At 36.7% G+C, this 23,852-nt stretch overlaps 1 protein-coding gene and 1 long non-coding RNA gene across 2 annotated transcripts; both read right to left on the bottom strand.

Annotated features, from left to right (window-relative positions):
• Positions 1–3,169: 3,169 nt before the first annotated feature.
• LOC109067550 lies at positions 3,170–5,285 on the bottom strand. The gene is made up of 5 exons (XR_006159531.1): positions 5,108–5,285; positions 4,858–4,981; positions 4,353–4,461; positions 3,681–3,814; positions 3,170–3,212 (listed from the first exon to the last, which is right to left on the bottom strand). It is a non-coding gene; the product is annotated as an uncharacterized LOC109067550 (long non-coding RNA).
• Positions 5,286–5,421: 136 nt separating this feature from the next.
• Positions 5,422–22,817, bottom strand: LOC109112398 (nuclear GTPase SLIP-GC-like). The gene is made up of 13 exons (XM_042754745.1): positions 22,701–22,817; positions 12,573–12,606; positions 12,395–12,484; positions 12,154–12,262; positions 11,821–12,052; positions 11,112–11,327; positions 10,768–10,962; positions 10,422–10,600; positions 10,273–10,309; positions 10,010–10,099; positions 9,796–9,886; positions 7,513–7,649; positions 5,422–5,557 (listed from the first exon to the last, which is right to left on the bottom strand). Exons 2-13 carry the CDS (start codon positions 12,583–12,585, stop codon positions 5,465–5,467), a joined length of 1,482 nt encoding a protein of 493 aa, XP_042610679.1. The 5' UTR covers positions 12,586–12,606; positions 22,701–22,817; the 3' UTR covers positions 5,422–5,464.
• Between the last annotated feature and the right edge of the window lie 1,035 nt (positions 22,818–23,852).

The following is a 23,852-nucleotide window of genomic DNA, read 5'->3' as shown; positions in this document are numbered from 1 at the left end:
ATAAATGACTAATCAATGACTGAATCCATGATATGAGTATACAAATGGTTTAAATGATTATTATACAGAATTATATGATTAAATGGAAAAATAAAATGATGAATAGGTGAACATAAAAGAAAGTAAAACACAACACAAAACTTTCTTGAACACACACAAGTTCCTACAAAGAATCCTTAGATCCTTCAACATAGTATTCTCACTTGTGACAGAGTGGAGGCTTGGACCCAAAAACAGTACATCAACTTAACAAGCGGATATGCATGACATAAGAAGGCCACATGATAAAACAGTATTCATACACAGATGTGCACAGAATCATACACACAAAGACAAAACACACATGAAACTAAAATAACACAGTTAACATTAACCAAATCAAATGTAATACAAAGTTTATTGATAACAAAAATAAGATGATATAATTATTGATACAAAATATAATCAATATATGATGTGTCATGCAGGGACTTCTGGGAATGTCCTTGTACTGTTTTCAACGTAATTTTATATTAATTAATAGTTTTTAAATTCCAAAAGCAATCAATTTGACAGTATTTTACAGTAAAAATCATTCAAATCAATTAAAAAGCATTTTGCTGTATCTTCTGTAACCTATTACAGCATTAATGCAGAAAAAAAATATTTTATACTCAATCAGTATGCATATAAAACAAAGCTGATCCAAACATTTGTAGGAATACATTTCCCTTAACATCTACCAGCCTGAAAATTAACAAAATCATTTAGTTTTGAAAGGGATGTTGTCTTTAAAAAAAAAAAAAAAAGCAACAATAACAAAAGCATAGATTCTGTAGTTAAAAACTACCACCCCAGTTGTAAGTTGTCTTTCGTGGCTGTTTATTTTGCCACAAGCTCAATCTCCTCAATCTCTCTGGAGACATCTAAAAAAGACACATGGTATATTACTGCATGAACATCAGTGTGGGTGCCAAGAAGAATTACTTTGAGGAGGCATCAAGGATGTCAGAGGGGACACAAATTTGTTACTGTACCCTGATAAATGTGACTGCTAAAATTAATGAAGAACAGATCAATTCATGGCTCGTAGGTGTGGGAATCTTTAGACACGATTCGATTCAATTATGATTTAGAGGGCTGCGATGCTAAAATTAATTCAGAAGAGAAATTAATTGCAGAAACGCGATGCATCAGATAATCTTTTTTCCACCCACCCCTAATGGCTTGTAGACATACATTTATTTGTTTACAAGCCATTAGAAAACATGCATGTTATGTACATGCCGCTGTTTAAATTGCTGTCCTTTGTGTGAGTGAAATAAAAGAGCACTATTGTGAAAATATGTTGTGACAATATAGTTTGACACAAATTATATACACACACATCATATGTGTTTTCATTAGTCATTCAAAGATTTGTTTAAATTATATAAATGCATATTTGCTTAATGCTGATGACAAACAAGAAAGTATTATAATGTTTCCCTTTCTAATAGGCCTAATATAAAAGCAATCGTTATAATACTTTCTGTTTAAATTAATTCCTTTGTTTAACTGTTCGATCTGATTATTAGACAGACTTCTATCTGTATTAGACAGAACTATGACAACGATGAACAAGAGAGAGAGTGTGAGCACTGTGTGCGCTCAGGCGTTGCTGCTCTCAGCACCGTCAAAATAAAAGTCCCACCTCAAACACATAGGCCAAACAGAACAACTTATCGGCCGATGCCGATATTTGAAAAATGCCAAATATCGGTAGATATATCGGCCTTGGTGATATATCGGTCAACCACTAATTGTGAATACAAGTAGGGTGAGTGCAAATGTGTAATGAATAAACTAAGGCTGGCATGACCATGAGCTCTCCTTTGTTTTTGTTTTTTTCACAGTAAAACAAAAGCCATGGCAGGAGAACCAGCTGACGATGTTCATCATCCTCCATTTGTTTTTTTTTTCAGATCTCATATTACTGTGAAAATGATGTAGTGTATGTGTCGTGTGTTTTATGTTCAGAGGATTATAATGTTAAACGTTGGTTGGAATTTTCCTGTCTCTTGCTTTTTTTTTTTTTTTTTTAAGATGCGTTTGCTTTTTAATCAAGCCTTTTCTCTCTTTTAAAGATTTTGAAAAAGTAATTAATGTTTTTCTCTCATCTATTCTGGACTACTGCAACTCACTTTATTTTGGGATTAGCCAGATGTAACGGAGGCCAGCAGGTAGGTGCTGTGCAGGTAAACTTTTCTCCCCTGATGTCAAGAGACGGACCAGCGACTGATGCTAGTGGCTGCAGACATTTAGCCTCCTTGTTAGTGCATCCACCTCCCATGCCAGAGACCCGGGTTCGAGGCCCACTTGGAGCGAGGACGAGGTGTAACGGCGAAGATCAAAAAGAGTGGGGTTAAAAAGAGGGAGCATATCCCTCCTATTTTATGCTCATTACACTGGCTGTCTGTTTGCTTTAGAGTGGATTTTGTTAACAAATCTGTAAATGGCCCCAACGATCCCTTCGGTCTTCCAGCCAGGATCTACGGTTTACCCCCAAGTCGAGACTTAAGTGCAGGGGGGATCGTGCTTTCTGGATTGTTGACCCCAGGCTTCAGAACCCCTTGCCACTTTCCATTAGACAGGCCTTTTCTTTTAATATTTTTAAGTCCAGACTAAAGACACTTTTATTTTCTAAAGCCATTATTATTTTTAAGTTGAGACTTTCCATTAGACAAGCCTTTTCTTTTAATATTTTGAGATCCATTTAATCTAAACTGCCTTTAAATGTGTCATTACACTGTTGTTGTGCATTGTTCTCTTTGCAGGCGCTATATGTCTTTGATGCACTCTTCACAGATTTTAGTTATGCCCAGATGTTTTCACCCACATTTTTTCCTAAATCATTCAGCCCTTAACAGAAGTTTTTTTTACTTTTGTTTCTCTCATGCTTTTTTTCTATGGAGATGCACTTCACAAAATGGCACCAAATCATTCTAGAATTATTAATTCTTTACAAACATAGCTATTTAAATCATCTAGACAAAATTCTCATATTATATATATATTGTGCAGCCCTAGTCTGTTCCTCGTTGTCTTGTGTACAATCAAAATTCTGTAATTTATTATTTTGTAATGTGATTTAGTAATTTTTTTTTTTGTAATGTGGTTTTTTTGGCTTTGTTGAGATGAAGGGTTTTTTTTGATGTTTTGATATGAGATTGTAAGTCATTCTTTATTTCGAGCTTTACAAACAAACATGAGAAATTTAGAGTAAGATAAGATATGGCAAGAAACCCAATTAAGATGTTTGTCTGTTTTGTTTTCTGTTTTTGTGGAAAGTTACAGTTGAAATTGAGCAATAAGTGTCCATGGCATGTTGTAATAATTACTATTATTTAAAAGATAATTAATAGAATTACTATTATTTAAATTATAATTAATAGATTTATTTGAGCAAAAATGGATTTTAAACTTTACATTATTAAACTGTAATTAAGTATAAAAAAGGAGAAAAAAGAAATTGGCAAGTTGATGGTATCAACCATATAGTTACCAAAATTACCAAATTTCACCCCACATTTAATGGTGTGGGGTCACACCTGATTGTATTTATTCTGGGATTATGCTTGGGTTTGAGGTTTATCTTACATTTAAGATATTTTTCATAATTGCAATACAGGTGATTTGTGAAATAAGTACATAATAAATACCTTCAACTTATTGAATTTCTCAAGGAACTCCGTTTTGGCGTCGTTGAACATGTCATCTTTTAATGACTCAATGGTACCACTTAGAATGTTCTGCATTTTCTTTAAGGTATTATTTCCTTTTATTTTTGCAGCTTCTGAAATAAGTATTAGTAGTATTCATCTTTAATTTGAAGACATTAAAAAAAACCAACAATAAAAATGCTATGCAGGTTTAATATTATAGCTAACTGTACTCTTGTTACACTGTTTCTCAGTGCCATCACAATTCATCATTTTAACGATTGCATAAGAAAACTTCAGAACAACTCTATTGCAGTGTGAAAAAATTTTTCCAGTGAGACCAGATTGCAGCATTTAAAAAAACCAACAACATCTAATTCAGTTAGTTAATATTATAATACAAATTATCTCAGTTTCATACACTGTAAAATTAAATAATCTATAAAAATAGGGCACAATGTAGTGTATAAATATGAAGGATTTTTCCATATATATATATTTTTTAAATGTGTTTAACCTGTACTTTGAATTTTGTACTTTGTTTTGTTGTTTTTTAAAGTTAACGGAAATGTCCGTTCAGTACTGGATAATGCCCTGGCAGAAAATGACCAATACATCTTTTGGACTTCTGACTGAATTTTTATTTATTTATTTTTTTTAATGTTGACTTACTTTTATAGCCAATACCCATTTTTTTCTGAATCGTTGTTGAGATTGATGACTAGATTTCCTTCTTCCTGTTAATAACTTTTCTGCCGAGTAACACCTTCAGTTTGTTTTCCTTTTCAGAGGGCCAGAGGAAATAAACACAGAACATAATAAAATAAGTAACAGCTGTAGATATATACATTTAATGTGCCATGCAATTGAAAGGTAACTATTCCATCAATGTCGCTTTAAGGTCTACAAATTTTCTTCCAAAACGGAGCTTCTTGAAGACAAAACAGTATATAAATTGCTGTTCTGCACTATAGTCTATTCATATTTAAAATGATTTGATTTGCCAAATTCAGTATGTAACTCACACTTCAAATTAATAAGGCATTTGTCCTTGACAAGATGATCTTACGTCTCATGTATTTATGTGTAGCAAACAACACTTATTTTTTTAAGTTTTTAATTCATTTTAATCTATAATGGTAGTAAAGAAAGATATGTGCAGAATAACTGAAGTTACCCGTGTTTTGATGAAGTTCTGAATGTGGTATAGCATAGACGATCTGCAGTATGTATTGTCACTTTGGATGATACTGACATTATCAAGGTGTTTTTGCAATGATTTCTCCGTTTTGCCATTAACACTAGACCAACAGAAAAATGTAGAGTATAAGTACTGGAAATATAAATCTCCCAAGCATCATTCCCAGAATTAAACAGAAGTTAAAATTATATTAAGTACAAAAAGAAGAATAAGAAACGGGACTCACGGAAAAATTTGATTAAATTCCTCATTAATGCTTTCCTGCATGTGTGTGGCCAAACACTCGTTGAGATCTGGGATCTCGCTCGAGTTTTTTGACCAATAGTGTCCTTTATTCTTGCATAGAGCTTTAAGTGTTTTATGGAATCCTCTATTATCGATGTCATCCTGAGTTGTAACACAAAAACAGATACAACAGTTATAGTCCTGTAAACAAACTGAAAAGTAGTGTCAAGTGTGATTAAATTCAATTGTTTGACATAAACTGAATCACACTTAAAGGTGCTATAACAACAGTTATAGTCCTGATCAACATAATATCACTGATTTTTGTACCCCCTCTGAGAGACACATGTCCAGATCCTCATAAATTTTTTTCAAACTGACGGTCCAACTCTGTCAGTGCATTCTTTAGATTGTTCGCCAGCTTATCATGGACTTTGGCCTTTGTCTCAACCTTAAAATACATTAGAAAATATTATAAGAGAATAGTACTACTTGGCTGCTTTCTGTAAACCATATGCATTTGAAGTAGGGCTGCACGATAATGGCTAAACTGATAATCAAGATTATTTTGATTAAAATTATACTCACGATTATTAATTAATAACTATTATTCTATCAAAAGGGTAATATTTCATGTGTCCTTTAACCAACCTCCACTGACTACATACAGTACAGACCAAAAGTTTGGAAACATTACTATTTTTAATGTTTTTGAAAGAAGTTTCTTCTGCTCATCGCCTGCATTTATTTGATCAAAAATACAGAACAAAAATTTAATATTGTGATATATTATTACAATTTAAAATAATTGGTTTTAAATTTATTATACTTTAAATTATCATTTATTTCTGTGATGCAAAGCTGAATTTTTAGGATCATTATCACATGATCCTTTAGAAATTATTCTAATATGATGATTCATTATCAAAGTTGGAAACAGTTATGCTGCTTAATATTTTTTCAGAACATGTGAGACTTTTTTAGGATACTTTGATGAATAAAAAGTAAAAAAAAAAAAAAAAGGTTTTTTTTTAAAAAATAAAATATTTTGTAATAACAATATACACTACTGGTCAGTAATTTGGGGTCAGTAATTTTTTTTCTTTCTTTTTTAAATAAAATCAATACTTTTATTCAGCAAGGATGTGTTTGAATTGATAAAAAGTGATAGTAAAGAAAATATATTATTAGAATATATATTATTAGATTTTTTTCTTTTTTTTTGAATAAATGCAGTTCTTTTTAACCTTTTATTCATCAAATATATTAGACAGCAGAACTGTTTCCAACACTCATAATAAATCAGAATATTAGAATGATTTCTAAATGATCATGTGATAGACTGGATGTTATATGTGACACTGAAGGTTGGAGTAATGATGCTGAAAATTCAGCTTTGCATCACAGGAATAAATTATTTTTTTTTAAAGTATATTCAAATAGAAAACTATTATTTTAAGTTGTAATAATATTTCACAATATTACTGTTTTTTCTGTATTTTTGATCAAATAAATGCAGGCTTGATGAGCAGAAGAGACTTCTTTCAAAAACATTAAAAACAGTAATGTTTCCAAACTTTGGTCTGTACTGCTACCACTGACATCATTTAACCAGCTATGATAATACAAAACTCATTGTTTTGGTTATTATTTTGTAATCTGTATTCACATTAGATTTTCCAAGTGACAATTTGTTCACAAATGAGACAAACCACTCGATCGTTTGATCAAATATTGTTAATACACACTGAAAACTAACATTGCCATGCCATTTTCAACTGATTAACATTATGAAAACTGGTAAAAACTTTAGAAACACCTAATATAACTTACAATAATTCCAATTTATGTACATTTTCCCCATTGTATTGCCACAGGTAGCAAAAGCTAATTTATTCCTCAAACACAACAGATCCATAATTGAAACTGGAAGTTTGATCATGGCAGATTTGGTTACACAAATGGCTTGTGAAAAAACACTGGCTGTATGACACTTTCATGTAAGCAGAATATCGCTGTGGAGAGATCGCTAAACTCCAGCACATGTATGTTTTCATATCATCAGCGCTTGTTCAGCCATCAGTGAGTGGCACACAGGGTTGCCAGATTGTACAGATTAAGTAAAATATCGGGCAGAAAGTGTATCCTTAAAGAAGAAAAGCTCTGTTTTTGGGATTGAAGCTCTTTACATCTGGCAACCACAAGCAATGCTAGTGAAGACTTGCTAGCAATGCAAGATAACGCAAATGCCAAATTAAAAACACGTTTTCAGGATAAATAACGAAACGGCCAATATCGTGACAATTGTTTTTAATTAATCATGAAAGGTGGATATCGTTATCGAGATTAAAATACGATTAATCGTGCAGCCCTAATTTGAAGAACATTAGAAATTCTGATTCATACCATTTCTTCGTTTGTATTCGGTGAAAAAATCTGGATCAAGGACAGCACTCCCTTTGCATCACTGACGTAACCTCTGGCCATTTCTTGATTAATCCTCCTGTTAATACTCTTCAGAACTTCCTGCAACTTTGGTATTTCTGCAGATCATTTTCAAAATGTATTACTAAATGTGGTATTCATCTTCAAAGTATAATTAAAACTACAAAGTATTTTTGCCTAACTTTTGCCTAAAAACAACTACTGAATCTCCATAGTATATGTGAGTGTATGTATATATGTATATATATATCTATATATATAGATATATATATATATAAAACATTTTTATTTCAGTTGTTTTACTTCAAAATTTCATGTTTAATTCAATGCGTTACTTGCCAATTCCTTTGTATTTTTTGTGAAATTTACCAGCAGTTTTTGAGTGAAATCATATTTTTTTTTCAGTGTACTCATGAGCTGATGACCTGATTCATTTATTTTTGATCAGAGACAAATGTTGCTTCTCACATGGAAGATTTCATTCTAGTGAGACTGCATTCTTCTAGAGTCCTCTTCAGCATTAAATGATAGCATGAGACAGTCTGATAATTCTGCATAGCTTTGTCATAAAGGTTTTGGCCCCTGGAAATAGCAAAGAAATTTTCTGCCAACTATTTTTCTAAAATGAATTCATTCAGTTCACCTTGTACGAACCCTGTCATAACCCAACGCCTTTCTTGGGTGCAATGAAGCAAGGGCTGTAAAACCCTGACCTCATATCGGCCGGAGGGACCGGCTCTTTTGCGACCTTCCCAGCAGAACTGCGATTTCTGCCCGTAAGACAGGAACATTGCTGGTCAACACGGAGGTGAACTGGATGCTCCTGAACTTGGTGGGATGCCGGGCAAACTGAATCGCATAGCCGAGTCTGGCGGTCCGAATGAGCCAGCGAGATGGGCTGGGGAGTGCTAACTAGGCTCCCAGAGACCGTACAAGCAGGACAGGAGGAACTACAGACGTACCCATGGAGGGGTAGACAGGGACCCGACTTGGAAGGCATAGCGTCCCGAAGTGGGGTCTGGGAGTGCGGCGCAACACCTACCTATCTCCACAGTTGGGCAGAGGGTGCGGGAAAAGGCATGGTGTCCTCAAACCGGGCCCTGCTGCCAGCTGGCAATAGAAGAGGGGGATGAGGTTGGCCAGGCATAGCGATACAATGTCATCCGTGAAAAAGCAGCAGCGGGCCACTAGGGCAGGATATGCTTGATCGCCTCCGTCTGCTTCTGTTATACCAATTGTCCAACCTTGACAGCTCAGGACACAGTGGATCGCTCCACTTGAGCCCCACCGCTTTGGCTGCCCGGGAACGCATAGCTGTCAGTTCCGGGTCAGGCTTGGGCAACGCTACTCTCCCCGAAGGGGGCAACGCAGCCTAGTCCTCATCCCCGGACTCCAGCTCACCCTCTGATGCCGCAATCGACATCTGGTCATCCGGAGGAGCCCCGAATGAGACGGAGATTTACCCAGCAGGTTGGCCCCCACTGTAACCCTCAGGTCACCCTGGCTATTCACAGAAGTAGCTCTCTTCTGTGGCATGGAAGAAGATCTAGATCGGGGCATAGGTAATGGGACTCCACCTCTTCTGAGGTATTGGAGTCTCGACCGCAACACAGAGATGGTCATCCTCCCACAGTGAGAGCATGATTTATCCACAAAAGCAGCCTCAGCGTGCCTAATGCCCAAACACGTGAGGCAACGATTGTGACTGTCATCTGGCACCAGGTAACGGCTGCATCCAGAAACACACAGGTGGAATGACAACTTTTAAAAGATGCACCGTCGTCTTTACAAAGCCACACCCATGTTTTGCTGTTTTAGGGAAACTTGCTCTTTCACAGTGCTGAAGCACACAGGGGAAACCACAGCAGCAGTGCCATCACACTAACACCAATTTTGGAGAAACGTCTTCCCCAGAGCACTTGTAGACTCGTCAGAATCCTCTTCAGACAACAGGGAGTGCAGAACAATAGAACCGCTCAGCTCAGAAGTGAAAAGCTGAATGTGCTTTGCACCTGCTTCCGCATTTGTACCCGCGCTGTGGGGTGGAGCGCGAGATGCAAATCTTGTATGCCAATATGAATTGGCTCGTTTAGTTTATACTGGAAGAAGACAGGGCTCTCAGATTAGATCCCAATTCATTGGTACGTCCGACGTGATGTTGAATGTGACCGACTGAAAGGGAACCATTCAATTACAGTACTGGCAAAGCAACCACACTTTTCATTTTCTGTGGTAATACATTACCTGTTTCAGTGGGTTCCAAATTTGAATTTTGCTTGAAAAATGCCTTGGAGCTTACAGTAAAAACTTCAGTGCTGATTTTCTCCATCAGTTTCTTTAAAATAATAACAATGATAATGAGGATCACAAAAATAAATAAATAATTTTCTGTTTTTGCTTGAAAAATGCCTAGTAAAAACAAATTTTAAAAAAGTAAAAACTTTGGTTACCAGTTTACTTTGGTTCCAGGATTCAAACTTTCAATTTTTTTTTTTACTGATTCCTTAGTGGTTTTGTTTCGGTGAAGTATGCACACTGCTGTCTGATCCTGAAAAATAATTAAAAAAAAATCATAATTATATAGTATAAAAATACAGAGAATTTGTCACTGCGTACATAACATCTTAGTATTTTTTTTTTCTGACAAATGACATAAAATCACAAATTTGTAAACTAAACAACTATAGCTAGAAAATGTAGCTTATTTGAAATTTACCAAACCTTGTTTCCTATTTCATCTTTAGTCAGCCGTGAACATCTAAATAAAAATGAAATAATGAAACATGGAACTGAAATAATGTTTCATTAAGTAAAATCACTTATGATCTTTGTTGTCTTCTTATTGCTGTGTAATATTTTATAGTGGTAACCTCATGTAGGCTCCTGGATGGATATCATCAGTCTTTGTACAGATGAAGCTAATGTTTTTACATTCTCCTCCTGGTCCCAAGTCCTGAATGCAGTGCTTTAATATCCCCCAGGGATCTTTGTCAGTGATTGCTCGATTGATATCACTTACAATCCACACAGAAGAGCACTCTCTCAGTTTCTGTTGGGTTAGAAATATAAAAAAATTGTTACACAAGGATAAATCTTACACTTGCAGTAGCGCAGTAAATTATGTATTATTGTACATTTTCAATAAGCACGAATATTATATTGTTAAAAAGGATGTTAATTGCGAGGACAGTTGTTCAAAAAGAGTGTTGTATTTACAGATCTCCACAGGTCTTCTCTAGTCTTATTGCAGTCTCCAATCCCAGGAAGATCAAGAAGGACAATGTGTTTCAAAAGTTCATCACAGTTTGGAATCTTGATTTTCACACTCTTTACAAGTGGCCAGTACCAGCCACCGGGACTTGCCACACTATATTGTATGAAACATGCAACTTCATTGGCAAAGTCAGATCTCTGTACAAAAAAATAAAAAAAATAAATGTAATGTTGATTTAAATGTGATTTCGTTACTGCAAATTCTGAATGTCAAATTTACATTTATTAAGCATTATTAATAAGTAAATATTTTTAAAATTAGACACATTTAGCTTGTTAAAACATACTTCTCTTTTTGAGATGATTTTTTCACTGTCGGACAAAAAGTTGCTGATTTCAGCAAATTTTTTATCTTTTTTAAGTTCTTCAATTTTTTTCTTATCTGCATCTTCTCCATACACTGCAGTAATCTTTTCTTTAGCACTTTCAAACATTTCATCATCCCTATCCTCACTGTCATCTGACAAAACTCTGAAAAGTACTTGGAGCATTTTGTCCCACTCCTGCAAATACAGAAAGCATCCAATGAAATAAAAACATCATATTCTTAAAGGGATAGTTCACCCACAAAATTAACATTTTGTCATGTACTCACCCTCATGTTATTCCAAACCCATAAAAAAATGTTTTCTTGTTCAGAACACAAATGACATTACCAGAGAAACAAAGATCTGTAGGTAAGAATTTAGAGCTTGCTACTTTGGTTGTGCGTCTGAGCATCATTAACCCGGAACTTTAAGTTCAATTCACTTCAATTTTGTGAAGATCAAATTTATTTCAGTTTTGTTTAGAGACTTTTTTTTGTTGTGAAAAGATTCCGAATTTTTTATATAGGTTTGGAATGACATGAGGGTGAGTAAGTGATGACGATTTTCATTTTGGGGTGAAGTAACCCTTTAATTCCAAAAATCAATTTGATTGTTTAAGTCTTAAAAATAATGTTAAGAATATAATACTGAAGAAATATTAGTAGAATACTATAGATAATACTGAAACCTCTTTAGAGTAGAGTTCGATCTCCGCTGTGTAGTTGGAGTCATCCAGATTGGCTTCCACCTGAGTAACAACAGCTGTACAGGCACCTAAACTACCAGGTGGCAGTAGATCCTCTTCTCCCAGGATTGCATTTATTAGGGAGCTCTTTCCATGTCCTGATTGTCCAAATATCCCTATTGTTGCTTTCCTTCTGTTGTCTTTATCTATCTGATCCATCTTTGAAATGACTTCTCTGTGCATTATACAGATGAAACAGAGGATCTGAGGATGCATGCTTGTCAAAAAAGTTATATGGACAATCATATTCCATATTGGGACTAAGTAAACACTTACACTATGTAGGATTTTAATGTAGTCATGGGCTGGTCAATGTTTTTTACGGTTTGAATTTTAGCATTTACACCGTCCATTATTTTCTTTGTTTGCACCATGATGGCCATATCTGTCCAGTGGAAGAAAATAGTTAATTAACGGTGATATTTAAAATAAACTGTATAATAAATTTTAAGATAACTGGTTTGTTGTAATTTTTATTTTATTTATTTATTTATTTTTAATTATCGAATTGACTTACCTGTTGTCAGTGATGATTCTGCGCAGGTAATTGCAGAGGCACTGTTATGTGAAACAGATGATTCATCATGAAAGGGCATTCTTTTAGGACCTATTAGAGAATTAAAAACAAATACTTACTGACAACTTGTAAAGCCATAACAAATCAATGTATTTTTTGAATATAAAAGATTACATACTGTAGCTAGCCATTGTAGAATCAATTGTTTTAACCTAGGAGAAAGAAAGAACACGTTTTAGAATTTTTTTTTTCTTTCCTTCAGTCATATGAGAGATAATGTGACTTGGTTTAATTAATTAATTGGGATTATGAACTTTCCACTAATCAAAATTGTACACATTCACAAAAGTATGACTTTCAGAGATAATTTGTCTTTCACTGAATTTCAAATGTCTGTATTACATTAGCTTGGTGGGGTCGGTTTTGCTGTTTGTGAGCTCTTCAGTCAGCAGGGTCATAAATGTAAAATTCAACATGCTTTTTACAATTTGACTCCAGAGGAAAATGTGACCTCTAGACTCACTTAAGTATTTAAGATTCACTAAATGAAAATTTTGTACAAACTCTTAGTACAACTCGTAACAAAATTTAGTACAAAGCCTCTTGGAGATATAAATTCCTAATTGTAATTATTTTCACTGATCCTCCATATTAAATATAGAAAATACCAAGTACATTAATAATTGATATAAAAAGGTCATAATCTGTGTTGTGTTATTCTCTTTCCTGTCAAACTCAGCATACTTCATCTTATACACAGTTAAAAAATGTAAAATAAAAGCCTACAAAGAACATTTGTTGTACGCATACAACTTCACTTAACTGGGCTGAATGCTAGTTGTACTAATACATGTGTATTTGAGAGTATTTTCATAATCATGACCTGAATTTAGTAAGTAGCTAGTTAGATTATGGATTATGGCTCAAGTAAAGTCGTGATAAAATAATGCATTAACAAAGCATGACTTGATGCTCGTGTATGGGTAGTTAATAATGAGTTAGTAATGATGTGCCCCTTAAAGTAAAGTCATGACACAATAGCCTCTTTTCCACTGTCGGGTCAGTGTGAGCCAGGGCTAACAACGAGCCAGGCAGGGCCAATGGCCTCGCACCTCAAGCCGGGAGGCCAAAATCATGCTGCGATTCCACTGTCGGACCAGCTAATGTAAAACCCACCCTTAACACGCCTCTCTGAAGCAAACGTCACACAACCCCAGCATTTCACCAGCGATGGGAAAATAAATTAATGCTGCTATTTGAATTTGATGTCAGATATCGCAAAACGAAATTGATGAAAACGATTTAAAAAAACTCCAGCATTGATATTTTACCAATGATTTACGATTTAAAAAAAAAGAAAACGCTACAGCGACAGTAATTTATTAATTTGTGTCAGAAGTGCACATTCGTGATGCTAAATCCAACTAATATGTATAATTATTTCACATAAAAGGAGAAAACACGTTCAGTCGCGGCTGCTCCATTTATTTGTAAACACAGAAATGCACAAAACAATTCAGTCCATTTAAGTCCAAAGGCGTAGGCCATACATATAACACAATAGGGAAAACATTGAAACCCTGTGTTTGCATCAACTTCTTTAGAAAGCGTAGGCCATACATATAACACAATAGGGAAAACCTATTTGGTCATGTTTCATTTCCTAGTTTAGTTAATTGATTACTCCCCACTTGTTCCCGTTCTTCTCATTACTTTCCTTGTGTTTAAAATACCCTGTCTGTTCAGTTCTGTTTTGTCCGCTATTAATGTTTGCAACCACGATTTGGATTTATGTTTGGATGTGCCCCTTTTTCCCTCCCATGTATGATTAAAAGCCTTATTTGTTATCTCCTTCGTCGTGCTCTTTACTTTGTACAACCAGCTTGTGTTACAGAATAGCGGACCGGAAAGTAAGTTAGCTGTGTTTTTCTTTCATTCTCGTTTTTTTTTTCTCCCTCTCCCGGAATGGATATCCCGGCAGTCACTGGAGGACCATATTAGGGACTTTTTTGATCTGGCATGCCTTACCCACTTCCCAGACGATTTGTGGCCAGGACTTCCCCGATGATTCGCCGCGCTCATTCCAGTCTCCAGCTCGGCCTAGGTGTGAGGATCCCCTTTCTCCGCCTCCAGCCTCCGAGTCCTGGACTCCACCTCGGTCCTCTGACCCTTCGACTCCGCCTTGGCTCCTAGCTCCCTTGTCTCCACCATGGCCCGTCCACCCACTAGCTCCACCGGACTCCCTTGTTCCTCCAGCTCCGCCTTGGTCAGTCGTCGACTATCCATCGCCTCGGGACTCCACTCCTGTGACTTTGCCTCATCACTCCATCCCTCTGGCTCTGTCAGACTCCTCCTTCCCTCCGGCTCCACCTCCATCCTCAGTCGCTCCGACTCCGCAGCGGGCTTCCAGAGCCCTGCCTCCGCCTCGGTCGCCGGTGCCTTCAGCGCCGCCTTGGACCTCTAGACCCTCTGTGTCACCCTGGCTCTCCATCTGCTCGGCTCCAACCTGGGCTCCTCATCCATCGTTGCAGTCTCTGTCAGTCTGCCCCCTGGTGTTGTCGGCTCCTTCTCCACCATGGCTACTCCCACCGTCGACTCCACCATGGGCCGCTATCCTGGCTCCCCCCTGCTCCCCCTGCTCCGGGGCTCCTCCCTGGCTCCTCCATCCACTCCACTATGCTCCATGCTCCCTCTCCATTGCCTGCCCCATGCCCGCCTGCTAGAACCCCCACCCTCCCTCCGCTGGACTTTCTCTCTCGGTGCGAGGACCCACCATTCCGGGAGGGGGCGAACTGTCACAGTCATGAACTTCTGTTCCTTTGTGTTGTAATGGAGTTATTAAATGGATATTAAATCGTAAACGTGTTATTAAATGGATGTTATGCTTATGAAAATACCAGAGACTGCTGGAAGATAACCGTAATAATTAATTACACGATTTTGTTTTTTTATGATTTTTACATGTATTTATTATTATGGTTAGCATATGTAGCCTTTAGCATCAAATATGATACATTTCTGCCTCACAATGAACAGAATTTCCATTGGATCGCAATCTTAAGTTATTTCAGACACTCCTTGGTGTCTGAAGGTTCATTTTAAAATAGTTTAAAAATGGTTTTGAATGTTTTAAATGCAGATTGTAGCTGGTAGCTTGGTTTGAAGACAGGGGAAATGAGAAGCGGTGCCAACTGTTTCCTAACTTGGATAAACTCCGCCTTGACTACTCCTCTGTTGGCAGTTTTTGGACTTTGGGTATTGGGTGTTCAGATGGTCAATAGTAAGTAGGGATGAGGGATGATGAATGCCCGGAAGTGACAGTGGAAATGTGACTGGCCCTGGCACACACTAGCACGCTCACTTTTGGCCCGACAGTGGAAACGCGGCTAATGTGCATTTAAAAATCATTAGCAAAAAAATCAACATGCACTAAGTGTGCCATCCTTGTTCTTTTAGACCACCGGTACAAATCATTAGCAAAAAAATCAACATGCACTAAGTGTGCCATCCTTGTTCTTTTAGAAAATGATGAGTCCCGTATCAAATCAATACGTGACGTGATTTGTCCCATGTTTTTCAAATGCCAACACATATTTTAATAAATGAAAAGTATTCAGTTTATATTACTAATAGCAATTATAATGAAATCCATTTCATAAGAAGTATTAGAGAAGCTCATTTGCGCGTGATTTTGGTGTCTTTATTTCCATAGCGACGGAGACTCCAGAACACGCAACGTTAAAGCCCTTTCACACTAGTTTCCATAGCGACGGAGATACCTGTGCGGTTTAAACCATCGAGGAGCTCACGTTAGCCCTCTGAACAAAAGACTCTCCGGATGTAGGGCTAAATTAAAGTTTACCCTGTACCTATTGATGAACGCGCAGTTTGCAGAGAGGCATGACTTAAAGGGGTCATAAAATAAAATTTTGTTATCGCTTACACACCCATGAGTTGTTCCAAACCTGTAATAACTTATTTCTTCTGTTGAACATAAAAGAAGTTACTTTTAAGAATGTGAGTATCCAAACAGTTTCTGTTCCCCAATGACTCTGATAGTATTTTTTCTCTTCTGTGGAAGTTACTGAGGACCAGTAGCTGTTTAGTTACCCACATTATTCGAATTATTCTGTTATGTGTTCAACAGAAGAAATAACTTTATATAGGTTTAGAACAACCTGGGTAAATTATGACATAATTTTCATCTTTGGGTGAACCATAACCAAAAATTCATCCCATCCAGGTAACAGCTGCAGAACTGTCAAAAAAGACTAATAATTATGAATAATTATAAATAATCAAATTTAAAACAACAATATTAATGTATTTTGTTGAAAGTTTACATACTGGAGAATGTTTTCTCTCATGGTTTATTGTTGAGCTGTGAGCTAATAGTAACTTGTTTGTTTGTTTTTTGGGGGGGTGGGTGTCCCTTATTTTGTCTGGCTGAAGGTGGCAACCCTAGGTACCAAAAAACAATGATGAAAATTATCATTAGCAAAAAAATCAACATGCACTAAGTGTGCCATAATTGTTCTTTTTGGACTCAGGTGAAAGAAAAAAATTAAACCATATGGACTCAATAGAATGCAATAAAGTTGCTATAATTTCTTGAGTTATTGATTGTTTTTATGTAAGTTAAAGTATGTATATTGTGTGATGTTAGTAGTGAAACATCAGTTTCTGTCCAATCACTTAAGCTACACCTACGTCCTACATCTTCCGCTGAACTCCACTCTCTTGTGAACGCACATAAGACAGTTAGTAGAAGCTAGAGATTATGGTTTATAAAGTTTTAAATATGGATATTTTTCTTACAAAAACGCATCGATTAACTTCAGAAGGCTTTTATTCATTTTTTTATTAAGTTTTAGATATGGATATTTTTCTTACAAAAACGCATCGATTAACTTCAGAAGGCTTTTATTATAAAGCTTGGAAGAGCCAGGACATTTTAAATATAACTCTGATTGTATTCGTCAGAAAGATAAAGTCATATACGCCTAGATTGGCTTGAGGGTGAGTAAATCGTGGGGTAATTTTTTGGTTTTTGGGTGAACTATCCCTTTAAGGTGATGCTAGGTGCATCTCAAACAAGGCTACTGACTGGCAGATTATACGTGTATTTAGGTGTGTTCAACTTGAAGCGGCCCCTGTGCAGCGGCCCTGTGCAGACCGATCGGTGTATGACATCAAAGAAACTTTAAACAATACATTCAAGGTTAATTGGTTAGCCTAATTAAATTAATGTTATAATGTTAATAAAAATGTATTTTCAAAATGTGTTCGACAGGATGGGTGGCACAGATCTACATGTGATTTTAAAATCGATAAACTGCTGTACTGTTGTACCAAGCTGTACTGGCCTGGAAGCTGGTATTTAAGCACAATTTTTCCCCCAAATAAATGTATTATATTTGGGATAATAGATGTTTTCAATATAAAAATAAATCTCTCTTCTCTATAAAGCTAGAATGATACTGATATTGTGTTAGTTAGATCACTTTCAAACTCAAACAGATTAATTATCTTATAGTGAATTCTTGGATACATTTGGCTTTCAGTTAAGCCAAAAGAGTATGCTCTTGTATTTGACCCTATACCCCAACAAGGATTGTAAGAGCTTGTGGAAGTGATTCTTCTGAGGCAATATATGTTAGGGACAGCATGTTTCTATGAGACATTGATATTCTTAAATGCAGTTGTACTAATAAATATATTAGGAATATTATAACAGGTGGTACAGCTACTTATACCTTATTGTGGACCAATGTATTTATAAAATATAAATTGGAATAAAGCTTGGTGTATTTGTGAAATATATTGTTTAAATAATAAAATAAAAGAAGTTCCCTTTCAGTCTGTCACAATCGATGTCACGTTGGACGTACTGATTAATTGGGATCTTCTTCAGAACCGCAGTTGTCGATGTGACGGCACTGCAGTGGTGGTTTCCCCTGTGCACTTCAGCACTGAGAAAGAGCTACTTTCCTAAAAAAGCAAAACACTTTCTAAAGATGTCATTCCACCCCTGAGTTGTCTGGATGCAGTCAGCAACCTGGTGGCGCGTGATGCACAGCCCCAGAATCGTATGCCTCACCGTGTCTAAGCATCAAGCCACGTTGAGGGCTATGCTTTTGTGGATGAGAGCTATGTTGGGGAGAGACCCCACCCTGTCCCGAGCTGTTTGAGACGATTGGTATCTTGCTGAGGCCTAGGCTGGGTTCTCAGCCCATGCTCCAGTGCCATTCTTTCCAGAAAGTGCATGAGGAGATTACTAGAATCGTGGACGGCACCTTTTTCTGCCCGAAAAACCGGTCTGGTACCTCCTCCCACCTCACTACCCTCTTATGGTGGGGCAGCACAAGGGGTACGTGGCGATCCCCCCAGTGGAGCACACTGTGTTGCGATGCGTTGTGTATGAGGAGTGCTTCCACCTAGGAGTGGGGGGTAACCCGCGGTCTCCCATCCAAAGCCTGTAAAGGCTACGAGACGGGTGACCACGTTAGTGGTCCAGGAAATGCCATCTTGGGCTAAATCTGGCGGATATCTATTCTAGAGGTGGATAGCGAGAGCCATGTTGTGTCTTTGTAGGGTGAAATATGTGAGAGGCATAGGTTTATATGCTGGATTATGTCAAGTGTCGTTTTTTTTAGTCCTTTGTCTGGCATTTTTGGTCTGCTTCATCCCCCTGCTGCCAGCTGCCAGCTTCCACCTAGAGGCAACAGCGGGGCCGGAGCTGCGCTGCAGGAAGGTGGCGCTGCCCATCCAGGCCCCTGCCCAAAACGAGCTGGGGAAGCGTAAAAGGCAAGCGGCCATGAGACGGGCGACCCAGAGATGGAAGGGACAGCTCTTCGGGAGATTGTGACCACACCACTTCCTCCCCCGTAGTAGGGCCGGGAGGAGCATCCTTTGTTTTCTTTTCTTTTTGTTGGGACAAAGGGTACCCAAAGTTTAAAAAAGAGCTGTTTCCACAAAATATCTCATTGGGTCCCAAAAGAGGATACGGGAGACATTGCGGTCACGGTATACACCCTGGCCATCCTCATCCACCCTCTTCTATCGCCAGCAGGCAGCAGGGGCCCGGTTCCAGAAACGCTATGCTATATTATCTCCCGCGCCCAGTGCCCTCGTGCAATTGTGGAGCCAGGTAAGTGTTGCCCCACACACGCAGACCCCACTTCGGGACGCTATGCCTTCCGAGTTGGGTCCCTGTGCTCCAGCGTGCTGCCCCACTGTGGGTACATCTGTGGTCCCTCTGGTCCTGCTTGTACAGTCTCTGGGAGCCTGGCTAACGCTCCTCAGCCCATTTCGCTGTGTTGTTTGTATCATTAGGATCGTCTGAGTGGTTTAGTTTTTTGAGTTTCCCCACGTCTACAGATGCCCGCGTTCAGGGGCATCCAGTTCAGTTTCGTGGTGAGAAGTGTGGACTAGAACCAGTCCCTCCAGCCGATATGAGATCAGGGTTTTACAGCCTTTACTTCACTGTACCCAAAAAAGGCTGTGGCTTACGGCCAATCTTGGACCTGCGAGTTTTGAATCGGGCCCTGCACAAGCTCCCATTCAAGATGTTGACGCAGAAATACATTTTCAAATGCATCTGCCCCCAAGATTTGTTTGCAGCGATAGAGTTAGACTGTCAAACTGACAACACGCCTCACAGAACTGGGGGATGATACTGAGAGAGAGAGAGATGAGAGATGTGTTCCATTCTATTCCATGCGAGTTGACATTATCCAGTATGTCACTGACTTAAAAAAAAAACCCACATCTCCGGAGTCCAAAAGTATTCACTGCTGCATAATGAAGCCTGTTTAAGAGAGCTGTTAGCAATGTTGGGGGTAAACGCATTAAAGTAACGCAAGTTATGTAGTCAGATTACTTTTTTTTTTAATTAACTAGTAAAGTAACGCATTACTTTTTAATTTACAAGGAAAAAGAGTTCCTTTTCCAAAAATTTCCCCATTTATTGACTGACGAGTCTCCTGTCACATTTTGGGAGAAATTGGAAGTACAGAGGCGCTGTGTGGCACTGTGTGGAACATGATGAAGTTGTAGACTAAATCATGAATGTGCATTTAATTCATCCCACTCACAAAAAAAACAGATTTGGTATTCATCAAAATGAATTAAAACAGTTGAAATGCAAATCAGAATATGACGCAAACCTGCATAATTAAATATGTTAACACAAATGTATCTAATCTACTTTTATTAACTAATTGTCTTTGCTGCTGAACTTTGAATGATCCAGTTCAACCATACTAATAAGCAAAAATGAACTTCAGATAAACTAACAATTGTGCTTCATTGTTTTTTTTATTGCTGAAGAGCGTTGAACCTTCTTTCTCCTGTGTTCTACTGTACCGCTGAAATAACTTTTCCTTCAGCCTGAGGTTTAATCCATTACACTTTTTGGTGTGAAAGGTATTTTGCATTTGTTTGAATAGAACTTATTATATTAAAAACAATCAAGCCCTGCTCATATTAAAAAAAAAGTAACGCGAAACAGTAACTTTTTTACGTAATTTGTAAGTAATGTAAGTAACGTGACGCATCGATTAACTTCAGAAGGCTTTTATTCATGATTAGTTACTTTTTTAGGGAGTAACGCAATATTGTAATGCATCACTTTTAAAAGTAACTATCCCCAATTTATAGAAATCCCTGTATGAGTATTTATTTAATATTTATATAAATTAAGTAATATCACATAACCAGTGCCATTTTCCTATGTATCGGCAGGTGTGTGTGATATACAGCAGTTATACAACAGTTCAACAAACAAGAAGTGAGTTACATTTTAGACACAATTTGTCTTCTTTTCTGTTTTGCAAACGAAACAGCTATAAACAAAGCAACAGCAGAACATTTATGAGTCTGTGTTCTTTTGTAGTGTTGTGTTTCTGTTGATTATTGTTTTTGTTTTTGTTGGGTTTGAGTGTGGTTAATTGTTCAATTTTACATTCACATAGATAGTCACTTGCTTCAATTCTTATTTAATCAGCCGTCTTGGACAAATCGTTTGATTGAAGAATTCAATTAATCATTTAATAAAATTATTTGATGTTTTGTCATATTGATTTATCCATGATAGGCCTAAACAAGCCAAGGTACCAGCACAAAAACAAACTCAGCAAAATATGAAGGGGCATCATTTAGGTGTCTTTTCGTACAAAGAGACTGTTTTTGTTTGTTTGTTTGTTTTTTAACAATTCGGACACTGCACACTGGGCATTATAGGAGAAGACTCAGAGTTGTTATCTTGGCAAAAGGAGGTTTGCAAAAAGTATTGAATAAAAAGGTTCCATTAATTTTAGTCAGTGTGTATCATAGAGAGAGAGAAAAAAACATTTATTTTGTCGTCAGATTTCTACCTATTTTCTTTCTTTCGTTTTTTTACCTCAATTAAAGGTTAGATTTTTTTTTTTAAATAAAAGATCAAAAGGATTAACAATGCAGATTTATTGTCATAGGCTACTTTGTTCAGGAGGATTATTTAATGCACATATTAAATAAAGAAAATGTGTGCAGACTTCCTAAGCTACCAAGTGATTTTTTACTGTAGTTGCAGATTAAAGGTAGACAGGATCTGATTTTTCTTGCCTGTTGTCAGTGGTGACTCTGTACTCGAGTGAGACGATTTATGATTACGCATTCTTTTAGTGCCCATCAGAGAAGTGTGGTTGCCAGAATAATTCTGTAAGATTGACAGAACAACCTACAAAAACTACAGCCCTTTTCAGCTAAATTATTAAGGCCATACTGCTACTAAAATCTGTTTTGTATCTTCAACATATACTGATATAACCACCATAATAACAATCACAAGTAGCTTTAGTAGTTAGTTAGTTAGTTAAATACTAACATAGCTTTTTTGGGATCAACAAAAAAAACATCATGGTAACACAACACCAAAATAATGCAATAAACATTAATTTAACAACATATGTTGTAACATAAAACCCTAATATACTGTACATAACTGATAAACAAACTGGTTTATGGTTTTTCACTGTAAATTAACCCTCGGAATGCAATTTTTTTCAGGGCGCCCAGAACCCATAGTAGCACCCCTGCTCTTTGCTTAAACATTTTTTCATTATCAAACATAATTTTATTTTTGTCTTTTTTTTTTAGCTTATATTTATTTATTTTATTACAGACAGCATAGTTAACATAACCCTAAATAATAATAATAATAATAATAAACATTAACTGGTTAATTTTTTTCTGTGTAAAAAAACAATATATTTAAATGAATAGTTAACAAAAGATAAAAAAAAATAGCTGAAAATGTACTCACCCTCAGACTACCCAAAATGTTGATGAGTTTGTTTCTTCATCAGAAATTAAAGCATCAGCAAAGGATGTACCGGGAAGACTGTAACGCCACGTCATTCATGCTTAAGTTATAGATGTGTGAGTTTTATTCTTGAGAAATGGTAGTTTAGTATTGAAGTTTTTATTTTGAGGTCTCTTTTTAGATGCTGGGAGGTGCAGCTGTACTTTGCACACAAACATCCAGTAAGCTGGGATAAGTACAACACTGTGTGGAAAAAAAAAAGAAAAAAAAAGGAAGTGCAATGATGTAAGCTGGGATATGTTCCCCACACCCTGTGTGGAACAAAAAAAGAAAAAAAAGAGGTGCATTGATGCAGTTAGAAATAATGGCTTATATCTTCTTGCCGAACAGCATGAGGTGGAAAACAGTGCTTTAAATTGCAGTCTCAAGATACAACTGACACCTGAGATTCTTGAGACACGCATACACAGACGAAGGATAGGGTAAAGTTATATGTAATTGTAAATTCTTGACCATGGAGTTCTCAGTTTATATATTGGTGGTGGCAGGGCGTTGGCTAGGAATTCATTTCTATGTAGGATACACATAGAAATAACAGTCATCTCAGTACATTCTCATTTACCAAACAGACATGAATCCTTTACCTTCGGCTTTGAAGTACAAATTTTGTCTACAGTGCAAACAAACAAAGAACACGGTGTGCCTTTGCTTCACTTCATGTGCTTTTATTTTATTTTTTCCTGAAATCTGTAGCTACTTTGTGGAGGTCTAAAGTTCAGGATGATTAAAGAGATAACAATAATAATTTAGTGCAATATGAAGTCAAATAAAACTCACTAATGTTGAAAACCAGTTAATGTTTATTATTATTATTATTTAGGGTTATGTTAACTATGCTGTCTGTAATAAAATAAATAAATATAAGCTAAAAATATATATATATATATTACGTTTGATAATGAAAAAATGTTTAAGCAAAGAGAAGGGGTGCTACTATGGGTTCTGGGTGCCCCAAAAAAATAGCATTCTGAAGGGTAATTTACAGTGAAAAACCGTAAACCAGTTTGTTTATCAGTTATGTACAGTATATTAGGGTTTTATGTTACAACATATGTTGTTAAATTAATGTTTATTGCGTTGACCCCAAAAAAG

This window comes from Cyprinus carpio, unplaced genomic scaffold (genome assembly GCF_018340385.1).
Source record: "Cyprinus carpio isolate SPL01 unplaced genomic scaffold, ASM1834038v1 S000006588, whole genome shotgun sequence".
Classification (NCBI taxonomy): domain Eukaryota; kingdom Metazoa; phylum Chordata; class Actinopteri; order Cypriniformes; family Cyprinidae; genus Cyprinus; species Cyprinus carpio.
The sequence above is the reverse complement of the archived record's forward strand: the minus strand, read 5'-3'. Positions and strand labels throughout refer to the sequence as shown.